The 19,512-nt window shown below is 31.5% G+C and overlaps 2 protein-coding genes across 3 annotated transcripts in view; both read left to right on the top strand.

The window, feature by feature from the left end:
* The first annotated feature begins 44 nt into the window (after nucleotides 1-44).
* Nucleotides 45-2,276, top strand: LOC115887198 (influenza virus NS1A-binding protein homolog). The gene is made up of 3 exons (XM_030906551.1): nucleotides 45-287; nucleotides 466-566; nucleotides 1,155-2,276. Exons 1-3 carry the CDS (start codon nucleotides 80-82, stop codon nucleotides 1,416-1,418), a joined length of 573 nt encoding a protein of 190 aa, XP_030762411.1. The 5' UTR covers nucleotides 45-79; the 3' UTR covers nucleotides 1,419-2,276.
* A 2,273-nt stretch (nucleotides 2,277-4,549) lies between these two features.
* The window catches only part of LOC115887197 (nuclear receptor-binding protein homolog), a 139,782-nt gene continuing 124,819 nt past the window's right edge, over nucleotides 4,550-19,512 (top strand). For both annotated transcript variants that reach the window (XM_030906549.1, XM_030906550.1), the window contains exon 1: nucleotides 4,550-5,149. In XM_030906549.1, the coding sequence (XP_030762409.1) occupies nucleotides 5,024-5,149 (126 nt within the window). In that variant the 5' untranslated portion in view covers nucleotides 4,550-5,023. The remainder of the gene's footprint in view (nucleotides 5,150-19,512) is intronic.

Genomic DNA, 19,512 nt, shown 5'->3' on the forward strand with positions numbered 1-19,512 from the left:
CTTAACTGATATCATGAATAATCCTGTGTATTAAGATTGAATTAACTGATATAAACCTTGTAGAAGGGACGTTTGGTATATGATCTCGGATTTGCCGGTACACATAAGTCAGCACGCTGGGGCCGGTATTGAATCGTCGTTTTCCAGCAAGTTATACATTAGCGGAGGCATTGACAGGGATTATGTGTGCATGTCAAAGGTTTACTGCTATGATACGATATTGGAGAAATGGTCTGCTTGCGCCCCGTTGTTGAAGCCACGAGCGGATCACGTGATGCTGGGTATAGGTAAGTTAAACAGTGACAATAAAAGAAAAAAGAAAAGCTAAATAAAAAAATGAAAAAAAATTAAAAGAAAAAAAATACAAATAAATAATGAAAAAAAGGTAAAAAATAAGGAAAATAAAATAAAAATAAATTAATAAATGTTAAGTTAACTGTTTATAGCAGAAATGTTAAATTTTAGGAAAATATTTGTATGTTTGTGGAGGCTGGACACAAGAAGAGAATGCTAGAGCACTGCTGGACACTATAGAGCTTTATGATCCTGATACCAACACTTGGACGGTAATATTAATGTTTTATTATTTATATTAATTTTATAACAATTTTAATGACTACCAACATTTATTGACAACGTAAAATAAAACAACACGTTATTGAGTCTACCCCACGTCTACCCTACATCATATTTTTGCACGTTTTGAATAAAATTAGAACGGCACTGATAAACCGGAATTTAAGTCGGCCATTTTGAGGACCTCGTCGTGTTCGATCTAAGATTTTTGGTATGCTCCTTTCTTAATCTTTTTATTCAATGGGTGTGTCTAATTTTTTTTAAAGGAAAATCAAAAAGTTAGCGTCCGCGTCACCAAAATACCGTATGATCGAAAAAAACGGCGCCAGAGACGTCTGATTAATGACAATCGGTTGTTTTATCAAGGTCAATCTCTAGATGTAAACTCTTACTAAAAATTGACATAAAACTGTCAAAATTAACACAAATTTTTGAGAGATAAAAAAAGGATAGAACTAGTTTCCAGACATTATTTAATTCCTCGCCAAAATTATCATCGATTTTCATTTCCCAGCTTTCTTTGACGCCTTTTTTTTTCGATCGTATACGTTTGATATATAAACATGCATAATTTACAGGAAATTACTAAGGTACCGACTCCAAGGTACCACGCGGGTATAGTTTGCGTGGAGAACAAGATCTACTTCATTGGCGGGTTCCACAGCGACGCCATGTTTGACAGAGACACAGCGGCCATAGAGTATTATGACATAGATACCAAAATGTGGACTGTAGAGAACAAATACCCCCAAGACGTGTGGGAGCATACTTGCGTCACGTTGTGCATACCCAAGTGCAGAGACGATATGGAGGTGATACCAGCAGCCGAGAGTTTCGTTTAGATATACAGGGTGATCGTAAATAAGTGTCCATCATTTTTTATTTGCCATTTTCATAGGAGTCATTGAATGAAAGGACCAAGGTAAGGGTATTTTAATCATTAGTAACATTTAATGTTATTAATGATTAAAATTGTTAAATATACTTCTGATAAAAATAAATAATTTAACATAATTATTTAATAACAAAAAAAATGGGTACGCTACTGGAACAACTCAGTCAAATTGACGTTTCCTAATTGTTTTTGACAAGTAGTAAGCACAAGTAATTATTTTTGAAGTTTCTAATATTATTCACAATATTGTGGCCCTAATTCAAGACCTGACACAATGTCTCTCCAGTCTTAGATACTTTGCACAAAACCAGTTATAAAATAAACAAAAATTAACGTAAAGTAAGCTTAGAAATGCCAAAAAAATCAAATCAAATTCTAATGCCTATTTCTTCTGTAATATATTATGAATATAAAAATAGTCTTTTTAGTCCCTCCTTAGTCTTTTTGATCAGTGGTAGGAATACTTATTAACTTATTATTTTTTAAGTCTATCAATTGCCATTCCCTTACTTTAGCTATTCCTTTGCTCAAAAACAAGAACAAAATTATTAACTGAAACTTACGAATTGAGAAAAAAACGGTGTCAGGGTTGGTTTGGAAATAATGATTGTTAAAATTATATGATGAAAGTCATCGATCGTTGTTCCAAGCCCACCGTGACGCCTTTTTTATTATAGTATTTTCACAGAATAAGGAATTATTTTGTGATATTTTTATGTACATTTGGAAGTTATTTTTAATTTTCAATTATTGTGTTTTTGTCACTTGTAAATATTGTAATATAAATAAAATTATTTTATAAGTAATTCTGTTGTATTTTTCTTATTTTTTACCATATTGTCGAAAAAAAAGTGTCATAGTAACCGTTGAAAATAAAATTATTTATCATTTCTTTCGGGTCAATCTCTATTAATTTTATTAAGAATTGACGTTAATATTTGTCAAAAATTAACCTATTTTAAACTAACAGTTCTAATAATCAAGCCACTGTAACCTCTTTTTTTTCCACCGTACTTTTATTTTTGGATTGTCGTAATTTGATTATTTCTTTTAATTTCAATATAAGTAACGAAGAAAAAAACGGCATCACAGTAACCTGTGAAGTTATAATAGGTGATAATTTCTTTCAAGTCGAGCTCTATATTAAAAATTACGGCTGGGGACTGAAAAAAAGTATATTTAATACCGTATGATAAAAAAAAACGGCGTTCAGTTGGCTTCGAAATGAACATCGATGGCATTCTCCGTCCCCAATAATTTTACATATAAAATGACAGCGATCTTCATTTCATAACCATCGCTGACGCCTTTTTTTCGATCAAATTTTTAATAAACGACATTCGGAGTTCTGATCAACAGAAGATATCGATATGGTCGTGTCAAAAGGTAGCGCGACGTCGTTTTTTCTACATCATACAAAGAAAAATTGAAAAAATTACTTAAAACTCACAAAAACTGATTAAAACGTTCTATATAGAGCCGTATATTAATTTCAAAAAGTAATTTAACTCAAGTAAATAAATACCGTATGATCGAATAAAAACGGAGTCCAGTTGGCTTGGAAATGACGATCGATGGCATTTCCTATATAATTTTACATATAAAATGACAGCGATCTTCATTTCATAACCATCGCTGACGCCTTTTTTTCGATCAAATTTTTAATAAACGACATTCGGAGTTCTGATCAACAGAAGATATCGATATGGTCGTGTCAAAAGGTAGCGCGACGTCGTTTTTTCTACATCATACAAAGAAAAATTGAAAAATTACTTAAAACTCACAAAACTGATTAAACGTTCTATATAGAGCCGTATATTAATTTCAAAAGTAATTTAACTCAAGTAAATAAATACCGTATGATCGAATAAAAACGGAGTCAGTTGGCTTGGAAATGACGATCGATGGCATTTCCATATATATTTTACATATAAATGACAGCGATCTTCATTCCATAACCATCGCTGACGCCTTTTTTCGATCAAATTTTTTAATAAACGACATTCGGAGTTCTGATCAACAGAAGATATCGATATGGTCGTGTCAAAGGTAGCGCGACGTCGTTTTTCTACATCATACAAAAGAAAAATTGAAAAATTACTTAAAACTCACAAAACTGATTAAAACGTTCTATATAGAGCCGTATATTAATTTCAAAAGTAATTTAACTCAAGTAAATAAATACCGTATGATCGAATAAAAAACGGCGTCCAGTTGGCTTGGAAATGACGATCGATGGCATTTATAATTTTACTATATAAAATGACAGCGATCTTCATTTCATAACCATCGCTGACGCCTTTTTTCGATCAAATTTTTCGATAAACGGGTATATCGGAGTTCTGATCAAAATCTATGTTGTTTTCAGTTTTTATTATTTCAAACGAAACCCCATTTCGAAAATTTACAGGGCGTGACATTTTAGTTCGCCGTTTTCCCGACAGATGGCGCGGCGGTCGAAATGTCGAAGCGATCAAAATACAAAATACGATCTGCGCGGATGCCTGACAACCAGCGTTGCCAATCTTTGTGGAATTCCACAAAATGTGTGGAATTCGTAACAATGTTGTATGGAACGTTGTGGAATAGAATAAATGTGGAATTTTGTGGGAATTTTTCGGAATTATTCCTTTTTTTCTTTTTTTTCCTTATTTAGCTAATAGTAAAAAACATTTATAGGACTCATAATTATTTTACAGATTTCTGTAAAAGAGCGTCGCAAATCGAGGTTCGATATGGTCGTGTCAAAAGGTAGCGCGACGTCGTTTTTTCTACATCATACAAAGAAAAATTGAAAAATTTACTTAAAACTCACAAAAACTGATTAAAACGTTCTATATAGAGCCGTATATTAATTTCAAAAAGTAATTTAACTCAAGTAAATAAATATATCAAATTATTTTCAAAATCTATGTTGTTTTTTAGTTTTTAGTATTTCGGCAAACGAAACCCCATTTCGAAAATTTACAGGGCGTGACATTTAGTTCGCGATTTTCCGGACAGATGGCGCCGCAGTCGAAATGTCGAAACGGATCCAAATATAAAATTTACTGGACCATCTGCGCGGATGCTGACAACGACAGCGGCAGGTAAAGCAAGGCTGCGAACTCCGATCCTCGAGTCGATTGCCAGCAGACAGTATAATCATTATTCCGTGCTTTGGATGTTCATTAATACACCTCCAGTCCGTTTACTATAAACTTGTGTTTAGTTGTGCCGTGTTTGCCTACGAACTTTCGTCGTGAAACAACACAGTTCAGTTGTTATTCCTACACAGACTGATTGTTGATATTTTTTGTGTGCGGTAGTGGCCTGAAATGCATCGATAGTCTAGTTGACTCTACGTACAGTGTGTTTGATAATAATATTTATAACGACCAGTGCTATTATAATACAGGAACTGTTTCCCACTTCTGTGCATATAGGAACATCAGGGTAATGAGGAAGTAATGTCCTAATGGAATACCGTTCATTCAGGCTGACGGATACGTTTTTTTCGACAATACCAGTGCTCTTACGGGATAGGATTAGTTTAATCAAGACATCAGTATAATGTCGGGATCACTAATGAACAACGACGACCACAGGTTGAATAGGGAGAGCGGAGATGATTCAGAGGACGAGAGCGAGATCCTGGAGGAAAGTCCTTGCGGAAGATGGCTAAAAAGGCGAGAAGAGGTAAGTCTTTATTCATTTTCCCTATTTTTTCATCGTTTTTCCATGCAACAGATGCATTTTATAACCTTTTTTCAAACCACCCGGCATCCATGTTGCCTGTCACGTCAATCGGGGTGAAGAGAGTCATTTGTTTTCTTCGATCTAACCTCAGTCAAGTTAGCAGCCGGCATCCATTTTGTCCCCGGTCGCAAGATTTTAATTCCTTGTGGCCTTTTCGCCCCTCGATACGGGCCGCATGTGCCTCTTTGACGTCACGTTTATCGATTCGTCGGAAGTTTTGCACTGGCGCCTACGATTTCGACGCCGCCGGACGAGATAAAACGAAAAAAATGCCGGGGCCTAGTAAAGTTGCAGGCCTGCTCCGATAACCCCACGCTTTTTACGTGTGTGATATCGGTCTGTAGTTTAAATCGGGTTCGTTTACCTTTATAATGATTTTCAAGACCGGTCCAGTTGTTGGAGTATAGTTTTGTCCACTTCTAAGTTATAAGGTTTGAAATTTATGATATTTTTATGTATTTTTGACAGTATTCATCAAGGTTTGATCCATCTCAGGTTTGGTCTTCTTCTAGGTCTCTTATTTACCAAGCTGTAATTTTTGTGGTCCATCTGTTGTCCGTCCTCCTTGCCAGGTGTCCTGCCCATTGCCAGTTGAGGGATTTGATTCTGTGGATGACATCTATTATTTGGGTCTTTTGTCGTATCCACTCTATTCTTTTACGGCTTTTCTTGGTTATTCCGAGCATATTTCGTTCCATTGAGCGTTGTACGACCTGCAGTTTCCTTTATAATGTCCGTTTTAAGTGTCCAGGTTTCACATTGGTCGAATGTTTTCTTCTTGGTGGTATTCTAGATTTAAATATGATTGACTTCCCTCCATAAGTACTCCACGCTAACTTAATTCTTCTGTTGATTTCTGGTAGTAGAGATCCAGAGCTACACAGGGTGGCCCATCGAAAACGTTCCGCAAGGCATAACGACCAGGGTAATTTTTTTTTTTCAGAAAATTCAAAAACGCGTCAATTTTGTTTGTGAGGGGGACAACTTTTGCCCCAAAAATGATTGCAAAATCTTCAACCCTTTAAGCGGGGGCGTCATAACCCAATTTTTTTCAAATGGGAAGGAGGGTCAAGTGGTACCGCAATGAAAAGGGCTTTCTATTCTCTATACTTTCCGGCTTCGTTTTTGAAAATCGGTCGAGTTATTGAGAAAATATGAAGGATTGAAATTTGAAAAGTTTATTTAAACATTTATCAGAGTAAATGAAAAGGATAAATTTCTTCCACCAATTTGCTGTTTTTTTCATATTATTTCTAGATGTTTACGCATTTTTTCACTTGTCACAAGGTTGAACGATCAGGTGCGGTAGTTGCTAGATAGTTGTTCTGTGACTTATGCGTTGAAGTTCTTCAATATCGTTAAATTTACGCAACAATTAAGTTGTCCCACTTGCAGAAAAAGTGGAAATAATCGAACTTTTGGATTTTTTGAACAAATGAATGCCCTGGCAATTATGCCTTGCAGATATTCAATGAACGCCATCCTGTACATTAATTGTTCCAAATAGATATCTTCTTCTACTATTTCCAGTGTTGTGTTATTTATTGACATGTCTTTTTTGTCTACTAGTTCGTTCTACATTCTAAAAGAACTAAAAGTAGGAGAATTTATAAACGTATATATAGTGGTATTATAATTATGGAATCTAGCCTGTCCTAAAGTCAAAATTAAGCATGATAAGCTATTAATACGAATTCTATTCGTAGAAGTCATTCATTGTGAAAAAAAGTAGATATGTAACGATTGTCCTTATCAGGTAATAAGTGAACAATTGTATTCTCTTATCAAAATCTATAAAAAATGTATGATTTGATCTCTTATCTTTCAGTTAACCCAACAAGAATAAAAATTTTTGTAAAACAAATGATAAATGATATATTGCCACTAGCGAATATAAATGCATAATAGCAATAAAAAATTACTAATAGAGTGGTGGTTGCAATTTATAATCTTGATAACGGAATCTACATCTTCATCCCAGTCAAATGCGAACCTATTGAGTCAACATTCCTTGTTCAGCAACTAACAATTATTTGCGTCGCGAGTGCTTTAGGTCAAGTCAGTACCTGTTAGGGAGATATTGCTGTTAAAGATTTTGGAAAAACCTGGTCAAAATCTTTTATTTTTTTATCTGTGAAAACAAAGAGATAGTCAATTAAACTTTTCAATTAACCAAGCACAACTGTTATGACAACCACACTTTATGGTAAAATTGTTCGCGAGTTGTAGCAAAGTGTCCAAAGGATATTAAAAACGGAAAGTTCCACCCGTACAAAAATTCAGTTGGTACAAGAACTCAACGAAGACGATTTTGATCTTCGCTTGCAATTTTGTGAAACTATGAGTGAACGAGTGGCGAATGATAATCATTTTCTATTTAATGTGTTTTTTTGATGAGTGTACTTTCTTTTGAGCGGTGTAGTTAATCGGCACGAACTGGTCGGTACTGGGCTGAAGACAACCCCAGGGTTTTTCATACGAGGCACACACAAAACCCCCAAATAAATTGAACGGTTGGGCTGGTATTTTTTGAAATTCTATTGTGAGTCAGTTTAACGATATTGAGAAGAACTTCAACGCACAAGTCACAGAACAGCTATCTAGCAACTACCGCACCTGATCGTTCAACCTTGCGGCAAGTGAAAATGCGGTAAACATCTAGAAATAATAAGAAAAACCTCAAATTGGTCGAAAGAATTTATCCTATCCTTTTACTCTAATAAATGTTTCAATAAACTTTTCAATTTCCGATCCTTCTTCATATTTTCTCAATGACTCGATTTTCAAAAAACGAGGCGGGGAAATATAAAAGAATAGAAAGGTCTTTTTCATTGCGGTGCCACTTGACCCCCCCTTCCCATTTGAAAAAATTGGGGGATGACAATTCCCCGCTTAGAGGGTTGAAGATTTCGCAATCATTTTTGGGGCAAAAGTTGTCCCACTCACAAACAAAAATTGACGTGTTTAACGTTTTCGATGGGCCACCCTGTATATTACTTGGGCTCAAGTTTCGCTTTAGCCGAAATCAGTTACATAGAATATCGGTTTATAGGATGATTCTATACAAGAAAACTAGCACTACATAATTGATTTTTGCCGCGGAAATTCTTTGTTTTGAGTAAACTCGAATTTTTAATTTTCTATTATTAACTAAAATTTAAAAACTTTACGGTGTTTTAAAAGTTTTTTCTCTATTATAGAATGACGTAAAAACATTTAATTCAACGATGTGAACTAATTTTTATCACAATAATTTTCATTGATTTTTCCGGATTTAGAAGTGCCGAAATGCGATAGAAAGATAAAACTACACATTTTTGTTTGATTAATAATTTGCTATAACTTTTCTATATAACTATTTCCGCGGAATGTATCATAGGTGGTGTAATGGAAAATCTTCAATATTCTGAAGTTTTCCATAGTATTCTCTTACTTTTTGCATACTTTCGGTTTGGTTTGGTTTGGTTGTTTTTATTGATTTGGTCGTAGTGGGTTTAGTTGGCTTGGTTTGATTTGGATGTTTAGTTTGTTTGGTTTGGTTTTTATCTCTTGTATTTTTTGATAAAACTCTGCTATTTGACAATTTTTTTTAATGTAAAACATTACCATGTCAGGACAAAAAGTTTTTCTGATAAAGAATCTAGTAGATCTGCTGTAATTTTTTAGGGAAAAAATCTAGTCACCCGCATAGTGGTGAAAAGGATGTTCCGCGGATATTCATTTTATTTATCATTACTCTACTGCAATACGTTATTATAAAGATGATTATTATTATCGTTATTATCACTAGATTCTTAATCTAAAAAACCCTTTTTGTCCTGACATGTAAACTATTACATTTTATTTTTTTATTTCGTATCGGTGAGTTTATCAAAAAAACCTAAAATAGGTAAAAACATTAATTTTTCATGTATGTCATTTCGTTACTTTTAAACCGCATTCAAAAAACTGGTGCCTGCATTTTCTTTTTTTAACAGATTTCGGCTAAACGAAACTTGACCCATTAATTGTTCCAAATAGATATCTTCTTCTACTATTTCCAGTGTTGTGTTATTTATTGGAATGTCTTTTTTGTCTACTAGTTCGTTCTACATTATTTTTTGCTAAATTCTTTTTCAATTTATAAAAGTACTTATATGGTATTAAATTATGGAAGCTAGCCTGTCCTAAAGCCAAAATTAGTTTATAGATAAGTTATTAATAGCTTAATTCTATTCGTGGAAGTCATTCATTGTGAAAAAGTAGAGTGTAATTTTATTGTCCTTATCAGGTAATAAGTGAAACTTAGTGTGTTTTCTTAACAGTAATCTATATAAAATGTCATGAGTCTATCTCTTATCTTTTCAAGTTAAACCAAAGAATATGTATTTCTTTGTTGTAAAACAAAATGATCTGAGAATGATATATTGCCATACGAAAATAAAGCAACTATTTTATTTTGAACAAAATCCCTCAGTAGAATAAGCTTGTTGTAATTTAGTACGTTGATATTAGCATATATAGAAAAAAAAAGTTTTGATATGTTGAGGTTATACGTACTAAAAGGAGACTTTTTAAAATCAAAAGAGTTCCTAACTGTAAAGTGTGAGCTTCGCCCCCAAAAACCACCCCCAATACGCACTGCGGTGGTTTTTCTCGTTTTTCTCGAAAACCATTAGTCACATATACAGAATATTGTAGCTAAACGATTAGATTTTTGCAAATTGTAAGGTTTGGGTTCGTTGAAGGACTATTAGAGCTACAATTTAAAAATATTTTTACAAGATACAGAGTGTCCCAAATAAATAAAAAAATATCAAAGTTGCATTTTTTTAAATGGAATACCCTGTATATTATTACACTTTTAATTTCTACGATTAAAATAAAGGTAAATTTAATTAAGGTTTATTGCACTTAAACCTTACCGTTTTTGAAATATTTTCAATTTTGTGAAATTGCAGTATAAATTTTAAGACTTCATTTCTCCGAGGGTATCAAAGTTTTTAATACTAAATATTTACTGAAGTTTATTTATTGATCAGTTATTGTGTTGCAATAATAAAAAATTTACTACCTTATACAGAGTGTCTAAATATTTATTTTAAATAATTATTAGCTTTAAACGGCAATAACTTTTTTAATTTAAATGGAACACCCTGTATATTTTATAAGAATCAGATGCACAATTTAATTGACTACCAAATTGTATTATACCATTTTTTACCTATCTCTTGAAGTTTCCGAATGCATTTCCTTGTAATTTAGAACTCATTTATCAATATACCCATGGAATACTGACATTTTAAACTATTTTTAATTATGTACCAAATTTTTAATGAGTACAGATACTAATATTGTTTGTTTATTTCATTAGAAAATAAAAAAAACTGTTTAAATATTTGTTAAAGAGACACGTTTGGAAATTTCCAATATTTCCATTTCCATGGAAATATTTCCAACGGAAATGATTGAACATGATTTTAGTTTTATCGATGTTCATCTTAAGGCTCATATGTCTCTTGAAATTGCCGGAACGTTTTTGCAACCAGCAAAGCGCAGTCATAAGCGTATTGCCAAAGGTATTGCCAACCAATAAGCCGAAAGAATATCAGAATATTCAACTATTTCAGTCATTGTTGACCGCTCTGTATTATTTGGGGCGCCATATATTTTAAAATAGATTGAATTCCGTAACGATTTTGAAAAGAAAAGCATTTTTTGGCAGCACTAGAGGTTATGAAATGAGAGGAGACGTATAAACAATGTTTTAAAAGTCAACTGGACATAGTTTATAGTATTTTTTCTCCGAAAAGTACTTATACTTTGAACAAAATGGTTTATGATCAAAAAATTCTTCAAATTTACAGTTATTATTCACAATAAAAGTATGTTTTTGAGAGACCTTAAGATTTGACAACACTCTATTAGGTATTTCAGCAAATACTTAATTTAGTTATTAATTTGTAAGTTGAAAAAAGGAAAACATAAAGTTATTTTGGTAAAAATTTGAAACACCCTGTGGATTGGTGTGACAAAGTAAGGAATTTAATAGCCACTCTATCATCAAGGTGTACAGGGTGGGTCAAATTCGACGCTTTTAAATGGAAACACCCTTTTCTATAGGAGATAGACGAAAACTAATATCGATGTCTGGAGCTCAATTTTGTCAAAAACATGATGGTGAAAACCGCATATCGATATCTGTTACCGTTTCGGAGTTACGGGGTGTTTTTCAAAAATGTGCATTTTAACAAATCGCTGTGACTTTTTTGCTATGGAAAATTTTGTATTTTTTATGAAAACATTTCCAAAGCACCTTTTTACGTAGAATTTAATGGTTTAATATATAATTTTTAAAATTAATAATTTAAGAGTTATCAACAGAAAATTGATTTTTTATTTGGGACACCCTCTATATTTTTTCATTAACTGAAAATAATTTAAAATTACCTTTCCAAAATCCTTTGTTATAATCTCCTTCGAAATACAGAATATTTAAAAGTTCGCCACTTTTAACTAGTATATAGGCTTTGGACCTCTTATTGATGATACACTCGAAAACATATTTTTCCAGCAGTATGACGCACCGCCTCAGAACGCTGAAGTTATCAGCAAATTTTTGTAACCAATTTCAAGAATAATTGAATAGCTGACCAAGATCCCGGCCGTCGAGGCCGCCTGACTTAGTGCCCATGGATCTAATCCTATGGATATATTTGCTGAAGAATAAAGTTTCCTTATTCCTCCGTATAATCTAGACAAGAATTAGAAATACTTAGCAGTTATGAGAGGGTATCTTTCACCCCTACTGAGTTAATGAATTCCGCGAGAAATGTTCAAAAACTGCCCCGTCTGTCCATAACAGAAGACGGTCGATATAATCGAACATCTGTAGCAAAATCTCATGTCTTGGTTTGCTATTTATTTTTATTGTTATTAGATATAGTTTAAATGTGTTGATCTTGGTTAAATATATTTTAAATTGTTATAAAATTCTGCATCTCTCATAGCAAATATTATTTTCGTTTTAATTGATTCTCATAACTAGATTTTTTTTTGCATTACAGCCGCTGTTCAAAGCCTACTTATTTAAAGCGGGCGAATTTTTCTATACCCTATATCAAAAATTTTCCATAGCAAAAAAGTTACAGCGATTTGTTAAAAATGCATATTTTTGAAAAACACCCCGTAACTCCGAAACGGTAACAGATATCGATATGCGGTTTTCACCATCATGTTTTTGACAAAAATTGAGCTCCAGACACCGATATTAATTTTTGTCTATTTCCTATAGAAAAGGGTGTTTCCATTTAAGTGTCGAATTTTACCCACCCTGTACACACATTTTTTTTTTTAATTTAAAAGAGGTTATAAATAAAGTCAAATAACATAGGAAATCTAAAAATTGCTTTAAAAAATCATCAAAATCGGTCCACCAGAACAAAATTTATAGAATTTTAAAATAAATGAATATTCTAAAGTGTCATAACGTTTTTCACGCTGGTAGTGTATATTTTGTGTGTTGTCTTCATTTTAAGTGAATGGGAAACACTAAATTGACGTATAAACTTACATGAACTAATGTAATGGAACTTAAAATACCGAGTGACATACCAATGTGTCGTGGAAAAATCGTTTCAGCGGTAATTCCAGAGATTTTCGAAAAAGTGATTGAGTAAGCTTTATTTTGGGAGTCGTTTCAGTAACTTTTAAGTGAATTCCTATGCACTCGTGTAAACTGGTATAAGTATAAGAAGAAGTACAAGAAATCGACTTGCTGTAGTATCTTGCTAAAAATAACATCTCCGTGGAATGTCTAGCTCTGCGGTAAAACTAGAGATGTGTCTATGTTACAGAGAATATCGATACGTTGTAAAAATAAATATCGATACCGTTAAAAAAAGATTAAGGGTGTATTCCATTGCTTACCTTGGTTATGGTTTTATGTTCCGTTTCTATCTTTTTCCTGAAAGTTTTCTAAAATTCGGTTATAACTGTTATAAAGTTGTGTGTTATAAAGTTCGAGTGAAATTCTCATTTAATTTCTAAAATTTGTTATAATATTTTGTATTTGCATCCAAAAGCAATGGAGGTAGGCAGTAAAGGTAAATAAATTTCATTAACTAAATAGAATTACTTTTTAGGGTCATTTAAACTTATCATGCAGCCATTGTTTCTTAAAGTCAGGAAAATTTTAAGAAAGCATGAAAAACAAGACAAGTAATCGTAAATGTTTTGTAAGCTATATAAAATACAAATATTGATTAGATTTGTTTATTTATTATTGAACTGTTTTAATAATGGACCTGCAAATCTTCACTTGAGCTGTCTAACGAGTTTAACAGTTTATTAATAAAGTACTTTTCAATATTAAACTCCGTTGAAAAGAAGAAGCAAACGCAAAAGCAGAGAATAGAAAATTAAATCGATATTTCTATATATCGACATGTGTGTACATCCCTAGTTAAGACATGTTTTTCCCCTTTTTTTGTTTTCTAGTTTTCACCTTTTTCTCTATTTTTATTGCCGTATCTTTCTGGTTTAAGTGCTGTCATTTGCAAAGCAATTATCGGTTGGTATGTGAATGGACCATGGACGTTAAAACTCATAGACAGCGTCTCTGTTGTTATAAATAAGCATTTAATTTGTCAAAAAATGAAATAAAATGCATAAGATGTTACTTTTTACCACACTGTCTAATACACATACAAAATTCAGTTTTTTCGTATTTGTAGCAATTATTATTAATCAACGTAAACGGTCAATTAATGTAGTTTGAATACTGGGATCATATTAATTGGTCATAAAACAAGTTTTTATCTTTTAATGAAAGGAACTACTCTAGCGACTACATCGACAATATTAGTATCTGTACTTTTTGAAAATTTGTTACATCTTTAAAAATAATCTAAAATGTCGATATTCCATGGGTATAGTGATAAATGAGGTCTAAATTATAAGAAAATGCATTTTCTACGAAAACTTGAACAGATATGTAAAAATGGTATAATACAATTTGATAGACAATTAAATTGTGCATCTGATTCTCGTAAAATATACAGGGTGTTCCATTTAAATTAAACAACTTATTGCCGTTTAAAGCTAGTAATTATTTAACATAAATTTTTAGACACTCTGTATAAGTTGGTAGTATTGTTATTATTGCAAAACAATATCTGATCAATAAATAAACTTCAGTAAATATTTAGTATTAAAAACTTCGATACCCTTGGAGAAATGAAGCCTTAAAATTTTTACTGCGATTTCATAAAATTGAAAATATTTCAAAAACGGTAAGGTTTAAGTGTGATAAACCTTAATAAAATTAACCTTTATTTCAATCGTAGAAACTAAAAATAGAATAATATTATACAGGGTGTTCCATTTAAAAAATACAACTATTATAATTTTTACTTATTTGGGACACTCTGTATCTTGTAAAAATATTTTTAAATTGTAGCTCTAATAGTCCTTCAACGAACCCAAAACGTACAATTTGTAAAAATCTAATCATTTAGCTACAATACTCCGTGTGGTATGTGGTGAACAACCCGGTATAGTAGTAATAAATGTCATAGTAGATTTTGTGTAGTGTATACCCAGCTTGGACTTTGACCTGTTGCCGGCTTGCGACCGTTTCTTTTAATCTCAGAAATGCTATATTTAATAATAATTGTAAATAAAGCGTTCCTATCAATGTCAACAATGTTAAAAGATCATTAAGGCGAAATAATCGACAAATATCTACGACTCTGTGTAAAATTGATATTTATAGACTCCCTTATCAATCGATTTCCTTTGCCTGATATATTTATAGAAAGATATCTTTGCGAAAAATGTAACAGCTATATGTACGTTGTAAATAAATTGTTTATATTTAAAATCAATCATTTATTGCAAATATTAGCTTTGTATTATTACAAAAATGTATTTATCTAATTGACATAAATAAATGTAAGGAAGTACAGCGTGAGTCATCATTAGAGTAAAATTCATTATATCGTTTTTTTGAGAATTACGAAAAAAATATAATAGTTATAGAATTTATTATACTCGAGTTAGATTTATTCACTAATATGTACATATTATCTTAATTTAACATAGTTTAGGTTTTTTAAATGGGACACCGTGTATATCATGTCACGAAATTACTGTTTATTGATATTCTTCTATGTGAATTATAGTGAAAAATTGCCAATAGTGGTGAGACAGTGTCGAAATATCGGAGAAAGTATTTTAACAAATTTTTGAGAAAGTTTTTCCTAAAATATATTGATTAATTCAAAATTCAAGTTACCTTGAAAATAATATACTATTTTTACAATTAATTTAATTATGGACATAATAATATAAAATATGTTCCTTCTTCGTGATTTGATTGATATTTAGTTTAGTCTAATGAAAAGACATCATTTTCCGCAATGGCAGAGGTCAAAAACTTGAAGGTCGTGTATTTTTGCATTTCTTGTGCTAAAATTCTATTTATATCACATTTTTATCAATGTTTGTATATGATTGAGTCGTATTTAAACATTTTTAATATCTTTATTAATTGTGGTAAAATTTATTTATAACATTGTTAACGTGATAAATTATCAGTATTATGTGGGAAATTATATGTATATGTTAACTTAAAATGCTTGATTTGGGACTTTTTTAAAAAAAAATAGTGCTACTATGTTTTAGTTGTCTGACCTTACTGAGATACTTACCTACTTATTTCTCTTGGATAATAAGTAAGAATTTTTATTTTTATTAATAAATATTAATAATGGCCTGGCAGCAGTAATGATAATAAGAATAATAATGAAGATATCGATATAAGATAAAAAAAATATACATGTATAATGTAAATGTATATAATAAAAAAATATCTTATCCATAGATACCAAAATGTTTGCGAATGCAGATATAGTTAATCTTGTTTAAACACTTTCATTCTCAATGTGTTTGAAGAGTTTAGTAGAGTCACTAGCAACTGGTGATTGCAAAATGGCCGGTATGAATAAAAAATCTAGCATAAACATAACTATTTAAAATGTATGCACTGAGTGTCTCAGTTTTTATTTCCAAATAACGCCCTGTATATTTTGTTGTGAACATACATTTAATATGGTTATATGTATATGTATATTCGACAAATTGTATAAAATATTATTTTTACCCTTATTCTACGGCTATGCCTAAAGAATTTAAGGTACGAAAAATACCATCAACATTATTATTCTTCTCAGAAAGATGGTTACTGATATTCTTTAAATTGAGTGCCTGAACGAATCAAATAGGTAACTCTTTTACTTTTCGTGAAATAGAAAAGGAAAATAATAAAACAAGTGACAGTTCTTCCTCTTCTTACAAAAAATCAACACGAAATGTCATAATTGTTAAAAAGTAAAATGTCATCAGCTTTTGACATTTCTAAATATCGAACCAATGCCGTCTCTAATAGGAACAGCCTCGGAGCGAGATTTATGACGTCACGTTAGTTAGATACAACGGATTAATAAATATGTTGTAGAATACATGGAAAACATAATTATTCCTCGTATTTTGGTTTGTATTTTAAAAAGTATATAGTTTACATGAAATATACATAATATACAGTTAATAAATACAAATATATATACCCCTATTTATAGTAATAAATACTTTGGAAAATAAACTATGAACCATACAAATGCAGCAAATCGATCTAATTTAACAAAAACATTCAATATCTAGGTACTAATTACTAATACTGATGTATTATTATTTGCATTCACAAAATTTATGTGTATATGTATTTCGCAAGTATCAATGTTCGAAAAATTATATTTGCAAATAATATATCATAGAAAAAAGGCGTCAGCGATGGCTATGAATTAAAGATCGCTGTCATTTTATATGTAAAATTATTCTAAAATTTTTGATTTTCTTGGGATTTAGGTTCGGAAAAACGCTGATTAAATTTTCATTTGGTTTTCATTATTTTTTTTGGTTTAAAAAACGTTTCGTCTAACATTATAACCTTCATCAAAATTACATGTAATAAAAAATGTGACGTCATAAATCCTGCTCCGAGGCTGTTCTATTAAGGAGGGCGCGCACTGCATCGGATCGGACCGACCAGCAAAAGCGACTGCGACCATCGTACATATAGACGGCGCAGGCGCCGGCGTCCACTAAAACGTTTCGGCCTGTAGAGGCCAGATTCCTACCTCTACCTATCTACGATAGTCGAGTCACCGCCTTCGCCGTTTCTCGCCGGACTGGTACCGATTCAGTGCGCGTACACCTTTATCTCCGCGCGCACTGCATCGGATCGGACCGACCAGCAAAGCGACTGCGACCATCGTACATATAGACGGCGCCGTTTTGTATTAAAAGTTTAAAAATAAAAAGTAATAACAACTTAGTAAGAATTTAATTATAAAAAAATAAAGAATAACATTCCCAACAAGTGGTGATACGAGTCAAATAGAGAACTACAACATTTGGTGGCAGCGACTACAAGATTGGTGACGACGGTGGTCCAATCCAGGATCACGACAATTTTATGTACTATTTGAGAATTGTGAATAAGTCAAGTTTATAGATATACAAATTATTTCTTAAATACTTAGGCTTAACTATTTTTAGGGATTTATAAAAAAAATGTGTTTCTAGGGTTGTATAAATATACTATACCAGATCTTGCATCTAAATATACTTTTGTTAAATATAAACAAAATAAAAGCAAATGTAGTTTATTTACAACAATATAAGCAATGTTGACATTTCCGACTTTTTGAAGGTTGGAAAATGTCAGTTTTCTAACTTTTACTTCCTGTAATACTGACATGACTGACCATTTCCTCATCCATTTCCCTCACTCGGTTTTTTTTATTTTTCGCCTCATTTAATTAAGCAAAATATTCTGGTAATATCTTTATTAAATACTTATCTAACACCAACAAAAATAAACAAGAAGATTAACAATAATAATTGAAGATTTTAATACAATTATTTGTTGAAGGTAAAAATGCTAGACTTCTTTGGCTTAAAACTTACATTCTGGCGTTTTAAAAAAGCGACGAGATTGTGATATTTTGATATGTCAGTCTTTTCCCTTAATTCTAGCATTGTGTGTATCATGCTGTACGTAGCATGATTTTATAAAATTATTTACTGCTACTCTTTTTATGTTTTTTTCCTTTTTTAATTAAAAATAATAAAAAAGGATAGCTTTGTTTAAAGAAAAAAAAACATAATGCTATAGCAAATTATTCAAGAATCACTCATGGAATGAACCCAGTAAGGTTTCGTTCAGCTAGTTCCTATTTTTTTTGCAGCGGTATAACCTTGCCTTTTTCAAGCTCAAAGACAAACTTGTTTCAATATTCAAACATACCATGTGTGGCACAGCCGGAAATATATTATAAGAAACAACATTTATTACTTTCATTTTTACAATCCTCGCTAGTATGTATAGACATTGACTTTTTTTATTTAATTCAAAGAACCAAAAGAGTTATTATACTATTAGTTTTTATTAATTGTTTAAAATTATTTTGTCCAACAGCCACTATTTATACAGACATTACTCACATACATATAAAATAAATAATCACACACACGTGAGTTTTTGAAGTTATAACAAACCTAGTGTGTTAAAAAATCAAAGCCACACACCATTATATAGAAATTATTAAGCTTTATTCATAAATTACTAATTCAATTATTTATTTAAATTTAGCATTTAACATTAAATGAAAATGATTTTTTTTGTAGATTCAGAAATTGTAAAGCCTTGTATGCCTCCAGATGCTGTCCCTCCATTGCTTGAAATAGACTCTGTCATTACAACGGCTCGTTCTGGAACACTTACAGCACCTTGAATTTTTTTTGCAATCTCTATTTTATTGTTGATGGACTCTTCGATATATCCTTCTGCAACCGTTGCAGATCGCCATCCTCCGTGTCTTTCTAACGTTGTCATGTTCACTCCTGCATTTGCCAGTAATGGATTTTCTACGAAAACTTGATGAGATAGGGAAAAAATGGTATAATACAATTTGATAGACAATTAAATTTTGCATCTGACCTAAAATATACAGGGTGTTCGATTTAAATTAATCAAGTTATTGCCGTTTAAAGCTAGTAATTATTTAATATAAATTTTTGGACACTCTGTATAAGGTAGTATAATTTTTATTATTGCAACACAAAATCTGATCAATAAATAATCTTCAGTAAATATTTAGTATTAAAAATTTTGATACCCTTGAAGAAATGAAGCCTTAAAATTTTTACTGCAATTTCATAAAATCGAAAATATTTCAAAAACAGTAAGGTTTAAGTATAAT

The sequence above is a fragment of the Sitophilus oryzae genome, unplaced genomic scaffold, assembly GCF_002938485.1.
Source record: "Sitophilus oryzae breed Bouriz unplaced genomic scaffold, Soryzae_2.0 scaffold_555_pilon_pilon, whole genome shotgun sequence".
Classification (NCBI taxonomy): Eukaryota; Metazoa; Arthropoda; class Insecta; order Coleoptera; family Curculionidae; genus Sitophilus; species Sitophilus oryzae.